This window comes from Polypterus senegalus, chromosome 15 (assembly GCF_016835505.1).
Source record: "Polypterus senegalus isolate Bchr_013 chromosome 15, ASM1683550v1, whole genome shotgun sequence".
In the NCBI taxonomy this organism is placed as follows: domain Eukaryota; kingdom Metazoa; phylum Chordata; class Cladistia; order Polypteriformes; family Polypteridae; genus Polypterus; species Polypterus senegalus.
The window spans coordinates 102,809,735-102,835,834 of NC_053168.1; the positions used below are offsets into that span (position 1 = coordinate 102,809,735).

General features: G+C 38.8%; 1 protein-coding gene across 1 annotated transcript in view; it reads left to right on the forward strand.

Annotated features, from left to right (window-relative positions):
* The window catches only part of tsnare1 (T-SNARE Domain Containing 1), a 935,796-nt gene that overhangs the window by 211,401 nt on the left and 698,295 nt on the right, over positions 1 to 26,100 (forward strand). The window contains exons 3-4 of the mRNA XM_039737258.1: positions 15,415 to 15,492; positions 22,960 to 23,029. Of these exons, the coding sequence (XP_039593192.1) occupies positions 15,415 to 15,492; positions 22,960 to 23,029 (148 nt within the window). The remainder of the gene's footprint in view (positions 1 to 15,414; positions 15,493 to 22,959; positions 23,030 to 26,100) is intronic.

The following is a 26,100-nucleotide window of genomic DNA, read 5'->3' on the forward strand; positions in this document are numbered from 1 at the left end:
GGTTCTTGAAGAAAACCTGCTCCAGACTGCGCACAACCTCAGACTGTCGTGAAGGTTCACCTTTCAGCACGACAATGACCCAAAGCATAAAGCTAAGACAATTTTGGAGTCGCTTTGGGACAAGTCTCTGACTTTCCCTGTGTTGTCCATCCAAAGCCCAGACTTAAACCTCATAGTATATCTATGGAATGAAATCAGGAGATAGCAGTTTTCAGGTGCTTCCAATTCAATGAAGCTTGAGAGGATCTGCCAGGTAGAAGGGGGTAAACTGCCCAAATGCAGTTGTGCAAAGCTTGTGGAGTCTTAACCAAGAAGACTGAAAGCTGTAATTGCTGCCAAAGTGGCTTCTACAAATTAAGGGTCTGCACACATATATATTAATGAGTTTTTGATTTTTAATAAACTTGGAAACCTTCTTGAATACACATTTTCACTTTGTCACTATGGATAATTGAGCTTAGAACTGATGGGGGGAAAATGGTAAGTTTATCCATTTAAAATGAAATCTACAACACAATAAAGTGGGAAGAAAATAAAGGGGTCTGAATACTTTCTGTACCCACTGTACACTGTACCCACTTTATATATATATATATATATATATATATATATATATATATATATATATATATATATATATATAGTGATGAAATAAACTATGCAGTAATGCTCATAAAGAGTTGGGGATTGTCCCCATATACTGTCCGATGGACAAGTTGAATAATAAGGCCACAAGGAATCAAAAATTGATCACAGTTGACAATAAACAGTGGGTATCATGGCGTTAATATAGAAATATACAAATACGGTGGAAGGAAATGACAATGTGGAAAACCGTCATGGGTAATGGCCAGAAATGACGTCATCGGGAATGGCCGGAAGTGATGTCAATATGGCAGAGCCAGAAGCGATGTCATCAGAGATGGCCGGAAGTGGCATCATTGTTCTGGAGCTGGAAGTGACGTCACAGATGTTTTGTTGTGTTGGGATAGTGGGATCGTGGCCATTTTGTGAATCCGGAAATAAGGTAGGATTATAGTTTTTCTTCTTTACTTCTAGAAATAAAGAGAGGGAGGCATCAGTATATATAATCAACCCTTTATCTCGCAAAGTATCACTCACCTTAGGACTGTTGGCTGCTTCCTAAGCGCATGTGTGTGACAATATACAGTATATGTGTGTGTGTGTCAATTTGGAAGAAACTACTGAGAGATGCAGTCGAAGCAGAAACCTTGACAACCTTTATGAAGTGATATTGGAACAGCTTAGCTATTAGCTTATACAAATGAGCTCGATGGACTGAATGATCTCCTCTCGTTTGTCAAATTTCTTACATTGTTTAATATACTGTTTGTGTGTTTGTATGTTGATGGTTATGTATTCTACTATAACTAGTGGCATAACTAGAATTTGATGGACCCTGCTGCAAAAAATTAAATCTATGCCCCCCACATCATGTGAAGTTAAATTCAATTCAGTTAAAAAGCATGGACTTTAATGAGATATATCAAGCATAAAAGTTACACAAAAGATCAGTTGGAATGATTAGAATTTATAAAGTTGTGGCCTTGATAACATCATTAACCTTTTCATTCTGATGTCAAGTAAGTGAACGTGTTAAAAATAAAGCCTTGTGAAACAGCAACCATACAGTCACCATGGGCCCTGTGTCCCATAGACCCTAGTGCTACTGTCCTGACTGTACAGCCCATAGTTACACTACTGGCTACAGCAAAGAATCATGGCCAGCTTGAAGTCCTGTCAGCACCTGAGAGAACTAATAGAGATGACAACTCCAGTCCTTCAAAATCAGAACACTATTGAAAGTATGGGGCCAAGGGAAATAAAAGACAAAAACACAAAATTAAAACAAGAATGAAGCAGTTATGTATCCTGTCAGTTCCTGACTTGCACTTGAAAGTGTTAGGAAGATGTCTGGCTACTAGTATCTGTGTAGTGGAAAAATCAGATTCAGGAGAAGGCTGCATAAATGTATCTAGGATTAGCTTTTCTTTTTGACATAAGTTAAGGAATTAGAGCAGACTGCTTTGTCATTGTTACAGTACTTGCCAATTTATTCCCCACATGCAAACAAGAAACCTCTTGTTGCATGTGCCTCAGGCTTACCCAACCTTGCCCTAAAAAGAACAAAAGGCAAATAGACCAGAAATGAAGAAAGCAAGAGAAAATAAAAAATGATCCAAAACCTAGCTGGGGTTCGTTATCAGGAAGCTCAATATCATAAATATCATCAAAACCAAATAAAATCCAAAAAGCTGAGTAAAAATGCATTCGCCAAAGTTCCGAACCATCACTAACAAATAAGATTTCTAGAAAGAAGATACATTTTGTTTTTAGTAAATCTTGGGTGTTTAGGTGCTGAGAATAATGCAGCTCTATGTTTTATGTTTGCAGAAATCTAATAAATAGTGCCCAAATGAACATACAATGTACAAAATGTACAACAATAATTGCATGAAATAAAAAGAGATCATAACAAAACAAACGCTTTAGTCTTAAATGACAGACCTGAATTGTCTTGACTCTCACTGCGTTTGTATTATGGATGGGTTCTGGGGTTACTTAGAGAGTTGAATTTGAACCCTGGTCCAATGTGCACCTAGCATGTGTCTGAGATTCATATCCTTCCGAGCTTATGCTTAAAAGCTGATGCTGTTATTTATTATTCACTATGATAAATGCATTCCTTCTTATTTTATATAACCCCTTAAGAGAAAATGTTATATTTTTATGGAATAATCATTTTTGTATATTTTCACTTATTACAAAGTTTCCTGTTTTTGTACTTCGCTAGATCAAAAAGAATTAAGTCTTTATCTTGTTGTTCAAAACCGGATAAACCTGTAGGGGAACTCACATGTCTCCTAAAAGATTTAAAAAGTCACATACATCCTAAGCTAACAGGACTATCAATCAAATTGTGGTCATTTAAGGTATCAACATTTGCCATGTCCCGTTAGCAACTGTTAAAAGTTTTCTGATTATGTAATGAATTCCTTTTCTGAGTAGTGGCCTAATCAATAAATTGTATAAATATATTGTGGAGGACACTTTTTTCTTTATAACATGTTGCTAATAAGATATGCACTTGTTGCCTCTTGCGAGATTTAGATAAAGAATAATAATTGATGCTTTCTCCTGCTTGTGTTTTATTGCTTAAATCAGGGAATTCCTGTGGGGGGGTGTCTGTATTTTCCTCCACGTTACGTAGACCCAGACATACAGCATGTGCTTCACCCCACCATTTGTTCATTTCATCCTTGCACACACCTGGGGCCTGTATAAATGGTGCGTATGCACAAAAATGTTGCATAAGAATGTTTCCACGCTCAAATCGCAATGTATAAAACTTAAACTTGGCGTAAAGCCATGCATATTTTCATGGCAGTTCCATGGCGTACGCAAGTTCTCCGCTCGGTTTTGCAAACTGGCGGCACCCAGCATCAAAGCAGTGCTACTTTTCCAGTGAGGTTTCCCGTTCTTTTTTAGATCCACATCCCTGACGCGGCTTTATAAATACACTCAAATTAACCACATACTGTTTATTAGTTTAATGCTTCTGATTTTAGTTAACCTGTAACAATATAATGGTCCACAGAATGGTCAAACTATTCTAAATACCATAGCTGCTTTAGCATTTTTACTCTCACTGCACCTTATTTTTCTTCTTTCAGCTGCTCCCGTTAGGGGTTGCCACAGCGGATCATCTTTTTCCATATTACTCTCACTGCACCACTCAGAGTATTTATGTCACTGAATCTGAGTGGGGAATCACAGGAGTACAGCAGCTGATCAGAAAGAGAATTATCAGTATACAAAATCAAGCACATGCTGCCTCAGCCATGCTGTCTATTGAACTGCTTTCACATGGCAAACGCTTCAGAGTCTTTCATTTCTTTCACCCTTCTTTCAGAAACAGTTTAATCCCAAGAACTATAAATGCACTCAATCAGTCCATCAATTTCTCCTTGTAGAACGCCTTGTACTTATAAGTACAATCACCTCACTGTAAACTTGCGATACAGTTATAATATTGCACAACCTAAGCCACTTTATAAAGTGCATATTTACATATGATGGCAATATCATTTTTAAGATGAAATGCAGCAAAATATGTTTATTATATTATACAGATAAAACTTTAACTTCATTTAAATAATCTATATTGTTAATAATTAAACATTTGAGAACACGGTGCCACAGCGCTAGCAAGGAGCTGGCGCTCCGTTCACGGATTGTTCCTGCCTTATTCTGTATTCTTGCTGGGGCTAGCACAACACTGAAAGTATAAATGGATAGATTAATTAAACATGTACTATGAAGATATTTCAATGTTCCTTAAAAGTTTTGAAGAATCAGAAAGAAAAATAAAGACAGAAATTGAGGGTTAGTAAATTTGAAAGAGACAGTATTGCTACAATAAATTATTTCATTGAAGGTCGCGCACGGCACAGCAAGCATCTTGCGTGAGGCATGAACAATCACTGTGCCACCGTGTTCCCATGTTTAATAACATTCTTTAACTCCTATCATTGTGAAAATGATATCAAGTATACATCTCATTATTTTAATTATTCAGAGAGCTGTAATGGATTCTGTTTCCTGTCGGAGGAAGAGAAAGCCAGTTTAAGAAGCACGTACTGATTCACACACATAGAGGTCATAGAAGAACACATACAAAACAAAGCATTTAGCGTGCTACTTTAGTTACAATGGGATTTGAGAAACTAGTAAATTAAACAATTTAAAGATGAAGTTTATGATGTTCTACTTTAATGACAAAATAAAGTATGAGATTAAAGTGGAAATTTCAAAATTAAAGTTGACATTTCGTGCTTTTTTCCCATTGTGTGCCTATTTTTTTTCTCTGTACCCTAATAAGCTTTCATATGACCCTCAAGACGATGGGCTACGACTCACCTTTTCATGGCGACTTTGATATCTGACAACTTCTTTTTTATTTCGGCCACTGTGCGACTTTGTGAACTTTCGAGTTCTTCCGACACTCTATGTCACTCAATCAACTTTCTTTTATTGTTTATATCACTGTTTAAACCAACAAATAGTACGTTTTTCCTTTCCTCCACTTGGTATTCGCTAAAATTCTTTTATTTCCCCCCGTGCTTTTGCCATTGTCTTTTTACAGAACACTGAGCTTAAGGGCTATTTATTTTGATTTGCATATTCAATGTGGTGTAATTCTGGGAGGAGTTTGGGTGAGGCAGCAGGCGCGTGCACGTGCGTTACTTTTCATGCTGACCAGGATTTATGCAGCAGAAGAGCATGGAAGTTGGCGTTTGCACAGATTTATGCATCTGGATTTTTTTGTGCGTAAGCACATTTCCGCTTTTGTCCGTACGCCATGTTATAGTGTGAATTCTTCGCATACCGTTATGCATGAGGCCCCTGGTCTGGAAGGAGACACAGCCCACAGTTGCAATACACTTTTACCTTATACTAATGGATCCATACTTGCTGCTACTGTGCTACACAGTTTGTTTTCTTTTCATTCATTTATATCCCAGTTGACTGGATAGAGCAAATATGAAATCCAAGCGAATGGAGAAGGTAATAAACTTTTATTTAGTTAGTGTAGTCTTTAACATTCTTAAATATTCTTAATGTGCCAAAAAGTGAAAGCAAATAAAACAATAAATGTGTGTGGCAAATCACTATACAACCTGGAGTATTCTAGGATCTGTCATAGCTTATTCTGGCAAGGTACAGTACACTCAATGTGTGAGACTTTTAGTTGCTTAAGGTTACATTGCGATGTCTTCTTGGTTCTCCCTTCATTCCTTCCGTCCTTATTTAACTTTTCTTCAATATATTTTCACTTTAATCTAACAACATTTTAAAGTTTGTCAGGGCCAAAGTGAACACCTCTAAACCCTCTCTGTCCAAAGCATATTAGTACTTGTTCACAAGGTGGGTATGCATGAAGATAACCAACGGTTTGAGAGCTTCACTTTTACTGGCTTGGAAAGTCCAGAAAATGACCAGTTTACATTTAGGGTTCTGACCTTTTCATCTTGATAGCAGTGGTTGCTTATATTTTTGCTAAGTTAACCATCTATCTGCCATCTCTACTAACTCTTCCTCTTTTATCCATCCATCCATTATCTTACCCGCTATATCCTAACTACAAGGTCACAGGGGTCTGCTGGAGCCAATCCCAGCCAACACAGGGCACAAGGTAGGAAACAAACGCAGGGCAGGGTGCCAGCCCACCACAGCTTCCTCTTTTATGTGGTTAGGTAAACTGCAACAAAGATCAAAAGTTTAAATAAAAATGCACTTTTATTTTAAGCATACAGCTTTGAATATAAAATATTGTCTGTAAATCTTCTCAACAGTTTAAAGGACAAGAAATATAATAAAATCACCTTCCTCTACACCTGCCTACAGTATGCAGAAGCAGGCTAACTTAGACACTTGCCTCAGATGTGACAAAATATATAAAGCTCAGTCCACCGTCCAGCCAGTGAATGACAGATGTTTATGAATCATATTCTACACTATAATCAAAGATAAATTAACAGGCAAATCTCAGTTTCACCAGTGACGAAAAATGCCATTACGTTATTTTTGAGTTAACACAGTGAACATTTCGAAGATGAATGTTATCAAATGGATCCCACTGACAGATGCATACAACTGTCACTTCAGCCAACTGTGTTAGTGAGGTCGTCACTTTGACTGGCTCACCCATCTGGTTTTCTGGGCACAGATGACAGAGTCAATGTTGTTTATGGTCTTCCTTTTTTTAATCTGTTCTGCATCCATTGAGAGCAGATTTGCTTAATTTCTGCTCTTGGCTGTGGGAGACAGTGTAGTGTAGTGGTTGATGCTTTGTCTTTCAAACACCAATGTCCTGCTACTGACACCGTGTGATGAGTCACTTGACCTGCCTGTGCTACAATTAGAAAAAACTAAAAGAAATGTAACTAATTGTACCATGAATGTTGCAAGAGGCCTTGGATAAAGGCATCAGCCAAATAAGTAAATGTAAATTTGTGGATTCAGCGCTACAGTGCTGCCTTGTTGGAGGATTTCAAAAGCCTTTTTTATGTGATTACTCTTTTACAAACAGGCCCTCAGTTCCTGGACTACCCTTGCTCATTTCTAATAGGAACGATAAGCAACAATGAGCTCTCACTTGTAAGACTATGATGTCTCGTGGAGGTTATCGTCAATTTTTCTTGTTGAATACCCCTAGGCAAAAACGCTTCAGAATGATTGCAGCAAATTTTTGCTGGAGGTGAGAAGTTAATGAAGCTTCAAAAATCTGTTCTCATCCCAAAGTGCAGATGACTGGATGAAATTGCCTATTTGTAGTACTTTAGGCATGTGTTGTCGAGAGACCCAGTCTACAGAAGCAATATTAGAAGGCTCAGCAGTGATGTGGAGAAAGAAATCAGGGAGGATGGAAAAGGGCCTGCTAAGCCACATCTCAAGCTTTATGAACTCGGCTTCACTTTAAGAAGGAATTTGTCTTCTTGTAAAGCCGATGTTTCTTTTCCCTGGATATCTGTGAGCTTTTTGTTTTCAGTGCACCTATTAAGAATATTTCACTGACATATTATGACTTGTGTGTTTCTTAATTGAGTTGATCAAGAAAGAGTCTGAGTGACCAGCAGCAGTCAGACTGCTAAAATAATTTGGTTGCTGAATTCATGATGTTTAACCATATTGATATAGCTCTAATTGCCTTTTTTCTGAATGTGTAACTTTTTATATCAGATATTTAACACTGTCATTCTTGAGGGTAAGAGCTCTGATGTATTGATGAAAGCACAAAAAGGAAAACCAAAATGAAAAGAAACAAAATATGAGTGGTCTGATAAGTAATAGGCTGGTGAACAATATGAGTAACTTCACTGACTTGCATAACATGTCCTATAATGAAGACAACTAAAAGGGACTCTGAAAGAATGGAGGCTATGGAGACTGAGAATACAGTGAATGGCATGTGCAATGAACAAAATGAGTCAAATTAGAAAACACATACTGTACTTTAGAGGAAATTAGTGGAAAATGATAAAGAAAAGACTCCAGAAGTCTGGATGTGTTTGGGGAAGAAAAGAAAAAACACTCTTTGAAAGAAAGTATTAGAGATGGAAGAAAAAAGGAGAGAAAGGTCAAAAAACAGATGGAAGAATGTGGTAAGAAGCATATGCAGGGGATATAATGAGGAGGTAGCCGGGAATAGAATACCCTAGAAAAAGGAGAATCACCTTCATCATCTGGGTGACCCCAGATAAAGGAAAAGCCAAAGGGAAACAAGGAGACTGGTATGCATTAGATGAAACATAGAGACGGAAATGATAAGGATGTGAAACATGTCAAAATACAGTAAATTCTATTTTCACTTTTCACATACAGTACAATGGATTTAGGACCTATTTATGCATATTTCATTGTGCTGTAGATTTAATTTTAAATGGATAAATTTGCCATTTCTGCAAATCAGCCTATACTCAATAACCCTTAATGACAAAGTGAAAACAGGTTTACAGAAAGGTTTTCAGTTTTATTAATAATCAAAAACTAAAATCTCAAATTTATTTAGTATTTGGACCCTTAATTTAGCAGTTTGTAGAAGCTTCTTTTGAAGCAATTACAGCTTGACATTTTCTTGGGTAATTCTCTACAAGCTTTGCACACTGGGATTTGGGCAGTTTATCCCATTCTTCCTGACAGATCCTCTCAAGCTCTGTTTGAATCGGAAGCGACTGCAAACTGATATCTTCAGGCCTCTCCACAGATGTTGCATGGGGTTCAAATCTGGTCATTGGCTAGGCTACCCAAGGATGGTCACAGACTTGTCCTGAAGCCACTCTAACATTATCTTGGCTGTACCCTTCACAGAATTGTGATTTTGAAAGGTGAACTTTTGCTCCAGTCTGAAGATTGCAGGTCCTCTCTGTAGCTGAGTGCATTCATCTTTCCCTCAATTCTAACCAGTCTTTCTGATCCTGCTGCTGAGATGTACCCCCACAGCAAGATATTGTCACTTCCATGTTTCACCATAGGGTGGTATTAGGCAGGTGATGAGCAGTACCTGGTTTTTGCCAAGCATAGTGCTTGGAATTTCCCCCAAAGTGCTCAATGTTTGTCTCATCAGTCAAGAATTTTTTTCCTCATGCTCTTCTATCCAGCAGGGGGCACTAGCTCCCTGGTTGGAATACATTCTTTTGTAATTGTGACATCTTAAGTAACCTGAACCTAAACAGATATATTATAAAGAGGCAATTTACGTGGCATAACAGTCGGAAAGCCATGGCAAGACCTTGGTGTAGAGTCTGACATTTTCGTCGCTGCACTGGAAGGATTTTCAGGATTGGATGACGTTATCTTCCATCTGTCCGTCAGCTTCAAAGGTGTGCTGGGCAATGATCCAAGGCTTTATACTGTTTCTCCATGTGCAGGCCCTTACTAAGGTAAATCATGCCATTCCAAACAAGGCAAAGACAGGATCCAATATCATGCTGACTCTGTCACACAGAAATAGCACAGTGCCCATTTTCGTAGTTGTCCCTTTCTTGTCTTCTAATGCTTGCCTAGCAGTTCTAAATGCCGAGCCTCTGTGTCCTAAATCTGGCCTGTACATGTGAGTGGATTTATAAAATATTTTTTGTACAGAGCACAGTGACATATTAAACTTATGTACTTATTACAGCTCTCCTATAAATGCTGTTTGGTAAGAGTGGCTTCCATCTAGCCAATCTACCATAAACATCTGATTGACAGACAGCTGCTGAGATATTTGCCCTTCAGTCAGGTCACTGATATCAGCCCTGTTAGAGTGACCATTGGGTTCTCGATCACCTCCCTTGACAAAGGCCCTTTTTGACCAGTTGCTCAATTTGACCAGATGGTCAACTCTATAGGTACTGGTGGTTCCAGATATCTTCCATTTCACTATTATTGAAGTCACTGTCCTCCTTGGAACACTCAAAGTTTATGAAATGGTTTTATAGCCTTGCACTGATCTACGATCCTCAAATAAATTTAGTGATGGAGATCTACAGAGAGTTTCTTTGACCTCATGGCTTAGTTTTTGTCCAGATATGCAGTGTGAATTGTGGGATCCTATATACACAGGTATGTACCTTTCTAAACTATGTTTTGTAAGTTAAGTCTGCCAGAGGTGGAATTCGTTCTTGACACATCTCAAGGAAAATTAAAGCAAACAGGATGCACCTGACCACAATTTCAGTGGCACATTTCAGTTTTTGATTGTTAATAAATTTGCAGCCTTTCTGAAAACATATTTTCACTTTGCCATTATGGGTTATTGAGTGTAGATTGAAAATGGCAAATTTATCCATTTAAAATTCAATCTAAAACACAGTAAAGTATGATGAAAATGAAGGGGTCCAAATACTTTCTAAATCCACTCTATTTAAGTTACACTACAGATCCTCTGAAGCTCTTGCAGGTCTAAAGGATTCTGTCCGTGGACAGCTATTTTCAGGCTTCTCCAGAGATTTTGGTTAGTTTCGAGTCAAGGCTCTGGCTAGGCCATTCAGGACACTACTGTGTTAACTTTCCTTTGTGTTTAGTGTCATTGTCCTGTTGGATGGTGAACCTTTATCCCAGTCTCAGGCCCACAGTGCCCTGGAGCAGGTTTTCATGGATAACTCTGTACTTTGCTCCGTTCAGCTTTTCCATAACTTTGACTAGTCTCCCAGTCCCAGTCGCTGAAAACCCACTCCACAGTATGATGCTGCTTCTGCCATGCATCACGGTTTGAATGGTATTATGCAGGTAATATGGGTTCCTAGTTTCCTCCTGGAATGAGGCCAAACTGTTCAATTGTGGTTTCATCAGGCCAGATAATCTTGCTTCTCACGCCGACTGAGACTCCTTTAGGAGCCTTTTGCAAACACCAAGAGGCTTTCACATGTCTCTAACTGGTGAGAGGCTTATTACACTGATATGGATCACTTAACAGTGTTCTTTAGATTCATTGTGGATTTCAGGGTCTGGTTTAACACTTTTTCACTTGAATGTCCTGACATCCAGATGATCAAACTAAACAATAGTGAACACAACTTCAAGCAGCTTTAGAAGGACCACATTACAGTAAAGATTGCATAAATATGTTTGCTTAAAGTTTAGATGTTTTCTTGTGTCCTCATATTTTTTCCCTGAGCAGTTTGGTTTTCCTCCTACTCCCTGAATGGACTGTAACTGGTTACTCTAACCTGCTTTATCGTGTGTGTGTGTGTGTGTGTGTGTAACTATTCTTAGTAGTGGATAGACACACTGTCCAGAGCTTGCTCATGCTTAGATTAAGAATTCTGCACAATGGATGGAATCAAGGATACATTTTAAACATAATGAGCACTGGTAGGTTAGGTGATCAGCTCAGAATTCAACAGTGAATTAATGTTGAGAAGTGAAGTAGTAGCCCTCTGATTTAAACTCTAAAATCTTACACACTTGAGTTCTAGTAAAATCTTCGGTGAAAGTTTTATTGATGAGTTCAGTGAGTAACTACCTTCCTGATTGTCTTACTATTTCATTGTGCAACACTGTGACTTAAAGGTCAAATGTCTAAACTTTACCAGATTTGGTTCTAATAACATTTTTATTGAATGATTTATTGATTAATTAAATGATCAACTGATCGTCTAATTAACAGATCATACAACATGTTGGTTCTTCCAGGATGCCTGGAAGAACCAGGGGCCTCATGTATAACGCCGTGCGTAGAACTCGCACTATAACATGGCGTAAGCACAAAAGCCGAAATGTGCTTATGCACAGAAAAATCCAGATGCAGGAATCTGTGCGTTCTCCAACTTCCACGTTCTTCCGTTACATAAATCCCGATCAGCGTGAAAACTAACGCTCGTGCACGCGCATTATGTAACGCCCCAAATCCTCCCAGAATTACGCCTCTTTGAATATGCAAATCAATATAAATCGCCCTTAAGCGCAGCCTTCTGTGAAAAGACAATGGGAAAAGCACGGGGAAAATATAAGAATTTCAGCGAATACCAAGTGGAGGCAAAGGAAAAACATACTATTTGTTCAAATAAGCCGTGGGATAATCAACAAAATGAAGTTGATCGAGTGACATAGCGTGTTGGTGAAACTTGAAAGCTCACATTTACAAAATCGCACAGTGCCGGAAATAAAAAAGAAATCACATATCAAAGTTGCCGTGAAAAGAAGAGTTGTAAGCCCACTGTCTGAGTGTCATATGAAAGTTTATTAGGGTATAGAGAAAAAAGGCACACGGTGGGGAAAAAGCACAAAATGTTAACTTCAATCTCGACATTTCCACTTTAATCACGTAGTTTATTTTGTCATTTAGTAGAACATTATAAACTTCATCTTAAAATCATTTAATTAACCAGTTTCTCAAATCACATCGTAATTAAAGTAGCATGTTAAATGCTTTGTTTTGTATTTGATCTTCTACTCGTATGTGCTCTATGTGTGTGAATCACTACTTGCTTCTTAAACTGGCTCTCTTCCTCCAACTGGACACAGAATCCATTACATTCGTGATATTACAGCTCTCTGAATAACTAAAATACTGAGATGTATACGTGATATCATTTTCATGATGATAGGAGTTAAAGCACGTTATTAAACATGTGTTTCACTTCGATGAAATAATTTATTGTCGAAATTTGTCACTGCGTTTTTAGCTGTGTTGTTATTTTCTCTTTCTGATTTATATTCAATATATATTGGCGTAGCCGTCACTGCAGTCAGTGCTTTTCTTTCCAAAAGTAACCGATCGCCATACAATCAGCTCTGTAATAGACGTTAGGCCATCTGTAAGCTTAGCGCCGATTCTTCAAAACGTTTAAAGAACATTGAAATGTCTTCGTAGTACATGTTTAATTATTCTATCCTTCACGACACTCCCAGTGAAGAATATAGATTATTTAAATGAAGTTAAAGTTTTATGTGTATAATTTAACAAACATATTTTGCTGCATTTCACCTTAAAAATTATATCGTCATCATATGTAAATATGCGCTTTATAAAGTGGCTCAGGTTGTGAGATATTATAACTGTAGTGCAAGTTTACAGTGGGGTGATTGTACTTATAAGTACAAACAGTTCTACAAGGAGCAATTGATTGAGTGCATTTAAAGTTCTTGGGATGAAACTGTTTCTGAACCGCGAGGTCTGTACAGGAAAGGCTTTAAAACGTTTTGCCGTGGCTGAGACAGCGTGTCCTTAATGCTGTATACCGATAATTCTCTTTCCGATCAGCTGCTGCTGTGATTCACACTCAGATACAGTGATATCAATACTCCGAGTCGTGCAGTGAGAGTAATATGGAAAAAGATGATCCGCTGTGGCAACTCCTAACGGGAGGAGCTGAAAGAAGAAGAAGAAGAAGAAGAAGAAGAAGAAGAAGAAGAAGAAGAAGAAGAAGGAGAAGGAGAAGTGAGAGTAACAACGCTAAAGCAGTTATGGTATTTGGAATACTATGGCTGTTCCCTGAACCATTATATTGTTACGAGTTAATTACAATCAGATGCATTACACTAATAAACAATATGCGGTTAGTTTCTGTGTATTTATAAAGCCGCGTCATGAAAATAATGAGTAATCACACAAGAACAGTACCATTGCTTTGACGCTGGGTGCCGCCAGTTTGCAAAACCGAGCGGAGAACTTGCGTACGACAAGGCATGAGGTACTGTGGAAAAGTGCGTGGCTTTACGCCAACTGTAGGTTTTATACATCGCGATTTGAACGTGGAAAAGTTCTTACGCAACATTTCTGTGCGTACGCACCTTTTATACATGAGGCCCCAGGAGAGGGCCAATACCTCCCCTGGGCCATGAGAGGGCAGCTGCCCTTTTTTGCATGAGGGCATGGGCATCCCTGTTGGGGCTCGTGGCCACCGTCAGGGGGAACCAGGACGTTTTTGGAACCCTGGATGGTAGCACTTCCATCACACTTAGAAGTGCTGCTGACACACCAGGAAGTGTCATATGAAGATCATCATGAAGCACCTGGAGCACATCTGGGGTGTTATAAAAGAGGCTGCCTCACTCCATTAGACAAACTAGAGTTGGGAGGAAGAGGATGGAGCTTGTGCTTGGAGGAGTGAGGGCGGCAGAAAGAGAAGAAGAGAGAGAAAGAAGGGACTGAGTTGGCTAATTGAGCATTGTGTGGTGCTGTATTGTGCAGAGAAAAGCATTAAACTTGTGTGTTTTGGACATTTAGTGTCATGGCTGTCTGTATATGGTGGGGGGGGCTGTCTTACCACAAACTATATAAGTTAAATGACAAATGTCAGAGTTACAAGGCAACTGTGAAATGTGTACTTGCAGTAAAATATAATTTTCAAATAGGGAGATGACATTAAAGTCAAAAATGTGCCAAGGTCAAAAATAAGAAGTCAAATAAATCTTTCAAGCAAGCCAAAGATGTTAAACCAAAATTGAGTGAAATAAATTAAGAGAGCAGGGTCAGAAACTTTTGGCCTTAGAGACAGAGATTCAGGGAAAGGCCATAAAAAAGTAAAAAGAAAAAGTTAAAATTAGTAAAAGAACACCGACATTGGACCAAAGATGACTGGAAAAGTTTATTGTGGTCAGCATCCCGGTGTCAGCTTTTCTGTGGTGCTTTTTTTCTGTGGTTTTTGGTGTGTATTTAGGAAGAAGTCAACTGAGGACTTGTAAGATAATTTGTTTCTCCAACTACAGATTGCTGTGTTATTGTCCTGTTAAGCAGTGGTACATTGAGGCCTTTCCCTTCCTTTCGTATCTTGGTTAGATCAGATTTTCCCTCTTCTCTTGCACCTTTGTATGAAATCTTGAGCAACTTAGCAATCCGTTCCATGGAATCACCTCATTCTGTTAAAAAAAGACACATTTTTGATGAAGCGATTTCATTTAAGCCATTTTTAAACCCAAACTGAACTTTAGGAATTGTAGTACCTTGCAACCCAAGTGAACAGAATAAGGAGTTTCAGTGGTGATAATGCTGATGAATTAAGGTTAAGCTAATGGGGTTTACCATTGGGAAACTGAAGGAATGGCTTCTGAAAATTAACCACCTGCCATTTAAAGCATTACCAGTCAGTTGAAGCACGATTTAATGGTATTTTGACATAAAAAGGCACCAATTTCTATCAAAAGCTTACCAAAGTTAAGCTTAAATGTTAGACGCCAATTGTAAATTGCCAGTGTACAGCTTAAAAAGCAAATATCAATTGGAAAATACTGAAGACCTCATAAACTGTTTTATCAATTTAATGCATAACAGATGAATAACATGTTTGAACAGTAAATTGAGTACAAATATATCAATAAACATTTAGCATTAGTAATTAATTGATTAAAACATCTCAGAGTGTTCAGACTGAACTGGTAACCTTTTTTTTTTTTTTTTCATTTTAGCAACGCAGGTGAGCCCCACAGAACTGCAGGATGTGTTTCAAGAGACCTCCTCAAACATCTTTCAGATCAATGCTAATGGTAAGTGAAATGCACATGTTCTCCACTGCACATGACACCATACAGCAACGCTCACAATGGACATGTACCTATTTCTGCTGTTTGTTTCTGATTAAATACCCAAATGAAGTCAAATATACTGCTCAAAAAATTACAGGAATACTTTTTAATCAGAGTATAGCATCAAGTCAATGAAACAACTGGGATATTAATCTGGTCAGTTAAGTAGCAGAGGGGGTTGTTAATCAGTTTCAGCTGCTTTGGTGTTAATAAAATTAACAACAGGTGCACTAGAGGGGCAACAATGAGACAACCCCCAAAACAGGAATGGTTTAACAGGTGGAGGCCACTGACATTTTTCCATCCTCATTTTTTCTGACTGTTTTTTCACTAGTTTTGCATTTGGCTACAGTTAGCGTCATTACTGGTAGCATGAGGCGATACCTGGACCCTACAGAGGTTGCACAGGCAGTCCAACCTCTCCAGGATGGCACATCAATACGTGTCATTGCCAGAATGTTTGCTGTGTCTCCCAGCACAGCCTCAAGAGCATGGAGGAGATTCCAGGTGACAGGCAGTTACTCTAGGAGAGCTGGACAGGGCCGTAGAAGGTCCTTAATTCATCAGCAGGACAGGTATCTGCTCCTTCGGGCAAGAAGAAACAGGATGAGCACTGCCAGAGCACTACAAAATGACCTCCAGCAGGCCACTGGTGTGAATGTCCCTGACCAGACAATCAGAAACAGACTTCTTGAGGGTGGCCTTAGAGCCTGACGTCCTGTATTGGGCCCTGTGCTCACTGCCCGGCATCTCAATTGGCACCAATGAGAACAGGTTCACCCAGAGCACATGTGACAGACGTGAAAGTTTCTTGAGAAACCGTGGATAATGTTATGCTGCCTGTAAAATTACCGATTTGGTGGTGGGTCAGTGGTGGTCTGAGGAGGCATATCCATGGAGAGATGCAAAGACCTCTACAAGCTAGACAACAGCACCTTGACTGCCATTAGGTATCGGAATGAAAACCTTGAACCCTTTGTCAGAACGTATGCTGGTGCAGTGGGTCCTGGGTTCCTCCTAGTGCATGACAATGCCTGGCCTCATGTGGTGAGAGTATGCAGGCAGTTCCTGGAGGATGATGGAATTGATACCATTGAATGACCCCCATGCCCACCTGACCTAAATCCAACAGAACACCTCTGGGACATTCTGTTTCGGTTCATCCAATTCCGCCAGGTTGCACCTCAGACTGTCCAGGAGCTCAGTGATTTCCTGGTCTAGATCTGGGTGGAGATCTCCCAGGACACCATCCATTGTCTTATTAGGAGCATGCCCCAAAGTTGTCAAGCTTGCATACATACATGTATGGGAAATACAAACTACTGAGTACGATTTGGAATGCATCATTTTTTCACTTTCATTTTCGGGGTGTCTTTGAATTCAGCCCTCTGTAGGTTGATAATTTTCATTTCCATCAAATGATGTGGCATCATTTCGTTCCTAACACATTACCCAGTCAATATCAATATAGATATCCAGCGGGATTTTTTTTTCCCTTTGAGATGTGACGTGTTTTCAAAGTGCTCCTTTAATTTTTTTGAACAGTGTATATTTATAAAGTGCTGCATAAAGTAAAACAAAAATCAAAACTGTGACATTAAACCACTGAATAAAACTATATTAACAAAGAAAATACAATTTGACCTCCAAACCCTGAAGCTTAAAGAACATAACAACTTCAAAGCCTAACCAAAGCAAATACATTATTCTGTGTCTCCAAAAGCCCCAGGAAAAAGATGAGTCTTTAAAGTGGATTTAAATGTCAGGATCATGGAAGCAGTTCTGACAAATAAAAGAAACTCAAGTTTTGGAGCAGCCACTGAAAAAAGATCGATCACCTTTCCTTATGAGGTAAGAATGTGGCACTGATAAGAGAAATTAGGAAGATGATCTAAGTGTCCTTGAGGAAGAATATTGGATGAGGAGATCTGAAATATATGGTGGAGCTGGATTATTTAAATGCTTTAAAAACAAAAAGAAGCACTTTAAACATTATGTTGAACCTGACAGGCAGCCAATGAAGAGAAGCTAAGCTAGGAGTAATATGTTCCTTCTTGAGGGAACCTCTTAACAACCAGGCAGCTACATTTTGAACCAGCACAAGATAAGATAGGCAAGCCTGACTGACTCCAAGATAAAGAGAACCGCAATAATCCAGTCTATAAGAGAGAAAGGCATGGATAGCAGTCTCCAGGGGCCTCATGTATAACGCCGTGCGTAGAACTCGCACTATAACATGGCGTAAGCACAAAAGCCGAAATGTGCTTACGCACAGAAAAATCCAGATGCAGGAATCTGTGCGTACTCCAACTTCCACGTCCTTCCGTTACATAAATCCCGATCAGCGTGAAAACTAACGCTCGTGCACGCGCATTTTGTAACGCCCCAAATCCTCCCAGAATTACGCCTATTTGAATATGCAAATCAATATAAATCGCCCTTAAGCGCAGCCTTCTGTGAAAAGACAATGGGAAAAGCACGGGGAAAATATAAGAATTTCAGCGAATACCAAGTGGAGGCAAAGGAAAAACATACTATTTGTTCAAATAAACCGTGGTATAATCAACAAAATGAAGTTGATCGAGTGACATAGCGTGTTGGAGAAACTTGAAAGCTCACATTCACAAAATCGCACAGTGCGGAAATAAAAAGAAGTCACATATCAAAGTTGCCGTGAAAAGCGAGTTGTAGCCCACTGTCTGAGTGTCATATGAAAGTTTATTAGGGTACAGAGAAAAAGGCACACAGTGGGGAAAAAGCACGAAATGTCAACTTTAATCTCGACATTTCCACTTTAATCACGTAGTTTATTTTGTCATTTAGTAGAACATTATAAACTTCATCTTAAAATCGTTTAATTAATCAGTTTCTCAAATCATATCGTAGTTAAAGTAGCACGTTAAATGCTTTGTTTTGTATTTGATCTTCTACTCGTATGTGATCTATGTGTGTGTGAATCACTACTTGCTTCTTAAACTGGCTGTCTTCCTCCAACTGGACACAGAGTCCATTACATTTGTGATATTACAGCTCTCTGAATAACTAAAATACTGAGATGTATACGTGATGTCATTTTCATGATGATAGGAGCTAAAGCACATTATTAAACATGTGTTTCATGAGCCTCGTGCTCATGACAAGCATTTTTTTGTCGAAATTTGTCGCTGCGTTTTTAGCTGTGTTGTTATTTTCTCTTTCTGTTTTATATTCAATATATATTGGCGTGGCGCCCAAGAGTCCTTGCTTTTCTTTCCCCAAGTAACCGATCGCCACACAATCAGCTCTGTAATAGACGTTAAGCCATCTGTAAGCTTAGCGCCGATTCTTCAAAACGTTTAAAGAACATTGAAATATCTTCGTAGTACATGTTTAATTATTCTATCCTTAACGATACTCCCAGTGAAGAATATAGATTATTTAAATGAAGTTAAAGTTTTATGTGTATAATTTAACAAACATATTTTGCTGCATTTCACCTTAAAAATGATATCGTCATCATATGTAAATACGCGCTTTATAAAGTGGCTCAGGTTGTGAGATATTATAACTGTAGTGCAAGTTTACAGTGGGGTGATTGTACTTATAAGTCCTAACAGTTCTACAAGGAGCAATTGATTGAGTGCATTTAAAGTTCTTGGGATTAAACTGTTTCTGAACCGCGAGGTCCGTACAGGAAAGGCTTTAAAACATTTTGCAGTGGCTGAGGTAGCGTGTCCTTAAAGCTGTATAGCGATAATTCTCTTTCCGATCAGCTGCTGCTGTGATTCACACTCAGATACAGTGATATAAATACTCCGAGTCGTGCAGTGAGAGTAATATGGAAAATGATGATCCGCTGTGGCAACTCCTAATGGGAGGAGCTGAAAGAAGAAGAAGAAGTGAGAGTAACAACGCTAAAGCAGTTATGGTATTTGGAATACTATGGCTGTTCCCTGGACCATTATATTGTTACGAGTTAATTACAATCAGATGCATTACACTAATAAACAATATGCGGTTAGTTTCTGTGTATTTATAAAGCCGCGTCATGAAAATAATGAGTAATCACACAAGAACAGTAGCACTGCTTTGACGCTGGGTGCCGTCAGTTTGCAAAACCGAGCGGAGAACTTGCGTACGACAAGGCATGAGGTACCGTGGAAAAGTGCGTGGATTTACGCCAAGTGTAGGTTTTATACATCGCGATTTGAACGTGGAAAAGTTCTTACGCAACATTTCTGTGCGTACGCACCGTTTATACATGAGGCCCCAGGTCTTTGGCAAATAAGAAAGACTTGATTTGGCTGTTTCTGAGATGATAGAAATTACCTTTGACTACAGCATATACTGCATCTGTCTTTTGAAACAGGGGAAAGAATCAAAAATTACACCAAGGTTTTTTACATTCTTTTTAATATGGGGGGGACAGAGGGCCAGTATTATAGACAGAGGTGCTGATGGAAACAGAAGGGCCAAAATGCAGTACCTCTGTGTTACTCTCATGTAACTGAAGGAAATTATTATCCATCCATTATTTAATATCCTTAAGGTATTCGAGCAGATTGGTTATTGAACCCTTATTTGTTGACTTCAGGGGTTGATAAAATTGTGTGTCAACAGCATAGCAAACAAATGCTACTGTATATTATAATGTTGAATAACTGATCCTAGAAGAAGTATGTACAAGGCACAGTGTTGGGGCCAAAATGGATCTTTGGGAAACTCAAACTCAACAACAAAAGATGGTAGCAGAGGAGGACAAAAAAAGTGTTGATGAAGACAAAAAAGAAATGATTAAAATAAGGTTTGAACCAGGATAGACCTGTGTCCTTAATGTCTACCAAATTCTCCAAGCGATTTAGCAGAATAGTATGGTCAATTGTATCAAAATCAGCACTTAACACTAGAATTACCAGAGCCTACGAAAAAACTCGTAATTCCGTCCCACCTTAAACTGCTTCTTAAATCCCTTCACACCTCTCCGCCAGCACCCTTTGTCTTCTAAATGTGCTGATAAAGAGAAGCCGGCTATTCCATCCCCCCACCAATTTAGAACGTGCACGAACTTCTCTCAGCTCATGCCTTGATTGAGTATCTGGGAGTGAAGTGGAGTTTTAGAGTGAAATAATAGATCGTTGTTTGGAACACACGCATTTCATGTCTGTTCCGTTTCTACAGTAATCTGTGTCAACACATTGTTAAAACAGAAACTTTTTTTATATTCTAGTAGTAGATGACAAAATGTAGGCATAAACTATATAATGTATGAAGCCTGAAGTCCAAATAGCAAAGAAACATTTTCACAAGAATCGTTTTCAAATAATATTGCATTAGTGCGATTATATTTTCACATATATTGTCTTTCTTTCAGGTGTGTAATAGAAACCACAGCATAGAGAGAAGTGTGTACACTGCTTCTTACAGGAAAAGGCGATGGAAAAAGTGCACTTGAATAAAAGTGCACTTTTGTTATACTTTTACACCAATATATGTTCCTGTGTTTGAACGACACGGGCAGATGGGGAGTGTCTAATGATTGCATATAACGCCGAAGTTGGTCTTTACCATTCTTTCTTCTGCATGTCATGGGGTGCAAAAGAAAAAGCATACAGCAACATGCGGGGACTGGCAGGAACACTCAATAAAACTGAATAAAAAGAAAAGCAAGTGACGGTGAGATACGAAGAAGGCAGCTTCGCCAGCTTTTGTGTGTCAGAACCTTTGGGGGCGTTAGTATGCATCGTGGTACACTGCAGAGCTATAGCGCGTCTTTAGTGAAAACAGCCGTGTCAGATGGGGTTGTATGGATTGATTCTGAACGCGAGTGAAAAGTGAATAAAAAAAAAAAAAAAGCTAACCTTTACAAAGATCATAAATTGCACCGGCTGTTACAGACTGAAATCAAATGTATGTTTTTATTCTAAAACAGTAAGACTAAGAACAGTTTACTTCTCAAAAGGGAGGGGCGCAGGATCGAACCCGTGACCCCTTGATTCCCAAGCGGGGGCTGTATCTATTGAACCACAGACTCAGTTACAGTAAACTGGTGTCAATGTCGCATGTTAAGGCGGCTTTTTCTTTCTGCAGTTATATGTTTAAATAAAAGTGCAATTGTGTTATTCTTGTGAAAATGTTTCTTTGCTATTTGGACTTCAGGCTTCATACATTATATAGTTTATGCCTACATTTTGTCATCTACTACTAGAATATAAAAAGTTTCTGTTTTAACAATGTGTTGACACAGATTACTGTAGAAACGGAACAGACATGAAATGCGTGTGTTCCAAACAACGATCTATTATTTCACTCTAAAACTCCACTTCACTCCCAGATACTCAATCAGGGCCTGAGCTGAGAGAAGTTCGTGCACGTTCTAAATTGGTGGGGGGATGGAATAGCCGGCTTCTCTTTATCAGCACATTTAGAAGACAAAGGCGCGGAAAGGTGTGAAGGGATTTAAGAAGCAGTTTAAGGTGGGACGGAATTACGAGTTTTTTCGTAGGCTCTGGTAATTCTAGTGTTAAATAAGAAAAATTAGAGAAGCACAGTCCTCAGCTTCGGCTAAACACTAAAGATCATCTGTCACCCTCAATAGAGCAGACTCTGTACTGTGATGGGTTCTGAAACCAGACTGAAATATATCTGACTGTGAAACCAGACTGAAATTTATCAAATATCTGGAGCAGAAAAAGAAGGATTTGAGCCAGGAAAGGTAAGTTAGAGATGGGATGGACATTTTTTTCAAAATAGTAGTGTAATGACTGTGTTTTTAAGGAGAGGCCGAACAGCTGTAGTTTTAAAACTGGATGGCACAATGCCTAACACTAAACAGCAATTTATTATTGATAAAATACTCAGGTCACAGGTATCAAAAGCCTCCTGCAGAAAGCGGGGTGACATAATGTCCAAAGCACTGGTTAACAGTTTCAGGTCCAAGAATACATCTCATAGGTCTGAGAGAGATAATTGCTAGAATTGTGTGAAAACAGCTGAGTGCTTGGGAATAATCGTTGAATCACTGGAATGAGGCGAGATGAGAGACCTAATATCATCAATCATGATAAAATAATGCAGGAACTCTTCACAGATGGTAGAAGAAATAAGAACAGAATCCACAGCAGGATTTAATAGTTTACTTCCATGAAGTTGTGCCTGGTGAAGATTTAAAGATTGTTCAGCATTTGTAGAATTAATTCTCTTCTGATCTCAAAGAATTTATAAAAGCAGCAGTTAAGATTATCTACTGGTTTGACCAGCTCGAAATACAATGCCATTCATTCCTGGTTAGAAGTACAAGCATTTGTCCAAATGCTGTCACTTCATGGATGGCACCACCATTTTTCCCTTTGGCTTATCTTTCATCAGTTATTTTGGCACCGATAAAACTTTGTCTTTTACCTTTTTTTTTTTTTTTTTTGCTTAAACTATCTCTTTGTCTCCTCTGTGCAGTTGTAGCCCTGGAGAAGAGCCTGCAGTGGCTGGGAACCTCTAGAGACACCCCTGAGCTGCGAGAGACACTGTAAGTTTTTTTCAGCTTTCCAAATGATTAGTCTTTTACTAAGCCTCATTCACCAGAGAGGAGGCTGATTATTTCCAGAGACCTCGGCTGATTATTTTCAGTGATTCATGCACTCCTTCTGTCTTGCTTTGCGATTATGCACATTTATTGCATTGCTTAGAGCTTCCTTTTTGTATGACAAAGATGAGTTGGAATAATTTCTGTGATATATAAAGATCTCACAGAATAACGTCAAGCTTCCATAACCATTTTCTAAGAAATATGCTCTGCCATAAGTGGATTTCCGTAAGTCATCCTGGATGCTAATTGATAATTTATTTTTTCAGATGGTATTAGATGAATCTTCTAGCCATCCATTTTCTACACTCACATCATCCATTGGAGTGTTACATGGTCCAGTGCCTACCTTGGCAGTACAAATAAAAGGCTCAATTCAACCAAGGACAGGGTGCCACTCTAGCACACTCTATCCAGTCTCACTCACCCTGTCTCTGGAATGTGGGAGAAAAATCCACAGGGGTATTCAGTGTTTCAGTATTTAGCACTTGGATGTTTTCACATTTTATTGTTATGCAACATTGAATTGAAGTGGATTAAATTTAGCCTTTCTGACAATTAACAACAGAAAAACTTTTTAATTTCAAAGAGAAAATACATCTCCACAAATTGGTCTAAATGAATTACTTATAAAAACACCAAATAATTGATTACATTAGTATTTACACAGTTCAAGTCAGTATTTAGAATATGCACCTTTGGCAGCCATGACAGCCATGTGTCATGGCTGTCAACAGAGGAAAAAGGAAAAATAAATTGTACATCTTTGACATGAAGGCAATTAAAAGAATAAATAGAGATGTCTGATGTCAAAATTTGCTCTTTACATTTCGCTTTCTTAAGCCACCTTTGCAAAACTGGACACTACGATTTTTCCCAATTCTTCTTTGCCAAACTATTTGCATGGGGATTATGTATGAACAGCTCAGCCCAAGTCCAGCCTCAAATTCTCAGTCGGATTGATGTCTGGACTCTAATTGCTCCCCTTCAGCATATTAACATTGTTCTTTTTAGCCTAGGCCCTATCCCATGTAGCTTTTGATTTATTCATGTCTCATTAGAAAACAAATCTTCTAAGGCCCAGGTTTCTTACAGAATGTGTCAGGTTTACCTCCAGGATTTCCTTGTATCATTTTATTCTCTACCCTCACACGCCTTCCATGGTCAACTGCAGAGAGGTACCTCCACACCATGAGGCTGCTACCACGATGGTTCATGCTGGTGCTGGGGCAGTGTCGGCACCAGTCACTTCAAACCAACAGATCCTCGGCTGGTCCCAAGCAATGAAACAAACATAGAACAAAGTAATATATGCAAAAACTGAAATACTAGGCATAGCGCATGGTTTGCTATTTTAGCAGAACAGTACAGCAAGTTAACAAATTCAACAAATTGTTGACTTTTCATACTAGTCCAGAAGTCTGCAAATGTATGTTAATTTTAGCATAATGCAACAATTAGGAAATATCTGAATGAATTTGTCAATCACACAGTCCAGATCTAATTTCTTGGCCCTCTCAACATGCATGGAAATTACTGCAATATTTGACAAGCACACGTCTGTCATTGTTGATAAAAATGTGTTTTGAATAATGTAAGTTTGCTGAATGATCTCTCAGAAACATTTCAGCTGCTAACGTACTAGTGGCATTACCAACTTCACCAGCATAGCCTCTTTCTTGCTGTTCTTGCGTTTGTCCATTGAGTATTCCCATTTTCTATTTTCCCATTGTCAACCATGAACTTAATGATTGCTGAGAGTACAACATTTCAGAACAAGCAAAAATGCTACAAATTACAATTTTGAAATATACTAGCAGTTGAGCATGTGTAAAATTTCAACAGCATGTGTTGAGGGCAGGCAGCACAATGCATGAGGCCAATCAGGTTACAAGTATGTACTATATAGGTCACTAGTCCATGTCTGTGATAAACTGATAGCACTTGTTGACTTAATGCCAGCCTCTTGGCTATTGCTGGGCTATTGAGTGATCGAGCAAGGAGCTGCAGCTCGTAGTGGTTGATACATGCATGCTGTACATTGTTTTGTTTTTTTTGTTATAAATATAGAAAGTGATACTATGACAGTGAAAGAACAGTAACAAGAAATCTCATCAAATTTTTCACTTAGTCATCAAATATTTTACCAGGTCCCTTGAATTTTTACCGGGTTCTGGGACCTTGCTGGACCTGGTGTGGCACCACCACTGTGCTGGGGATAGTGTATTTTTGAAAATATGCAGTGTTCAAATATGCCGCATAGACTGATAGCCAAAAGCTTAATTTTGATCTCATCAGATCTCATTTGATCTCATAGGACCTTTTTTTAGCTGACTTCAGGCTACCCTTCTAGTAAACTTTACTGTAGCTTTCATGTGCATTTTTTAACAGCGGCTTTCTCTTTTCCACTCTTTAACAAAACTGCAACTGATGAAGCGCCTGGCCAACAGTTGTTATATGGCCAATTCTCTCTAATTTCAGCCTCTGCATCTTGTAACTCTTCTCTTGACAGCCTCCATCACTAGTCTTCTTCTTGCATTATCACTCGTTTTTTTTTTGTGGACAGCCTGCTTTAGACAGATTTACATGTTGCACCATATACTTTCAGTTTCTTAATGACTGATTTAGGTGTAGTCCAATGGATATTCAGTGACTTGGACATTTTCTGCATCTGTGCCTTGACTTGTTTTTTGATTTTAATCACCTTTGCATGAGGGTGGAGTGGTGGCTCTGATGTTAAGGATCTCTGCTGATATCTGGAAGGTTGCCGGTGCAAATCCTGTTTAGTGCCAGAAGGGATCCTACTCTACTAGGCCTTTGAGTAAGGATCTTAACCTGAGAATTCCTCAAGGAGTGCTCTAATCTCAAAAAGGTTATGCAATCTCCCTTGGGGATTAATGAATTATATCAAATCAAACAAAAAAATGCATCTCCAAATATGCAGTCATACCCAGACTCCTGTTCCTGTGAGGCAGATACTCTCACCACTATACCACCTGTGCAGCCATAATGGT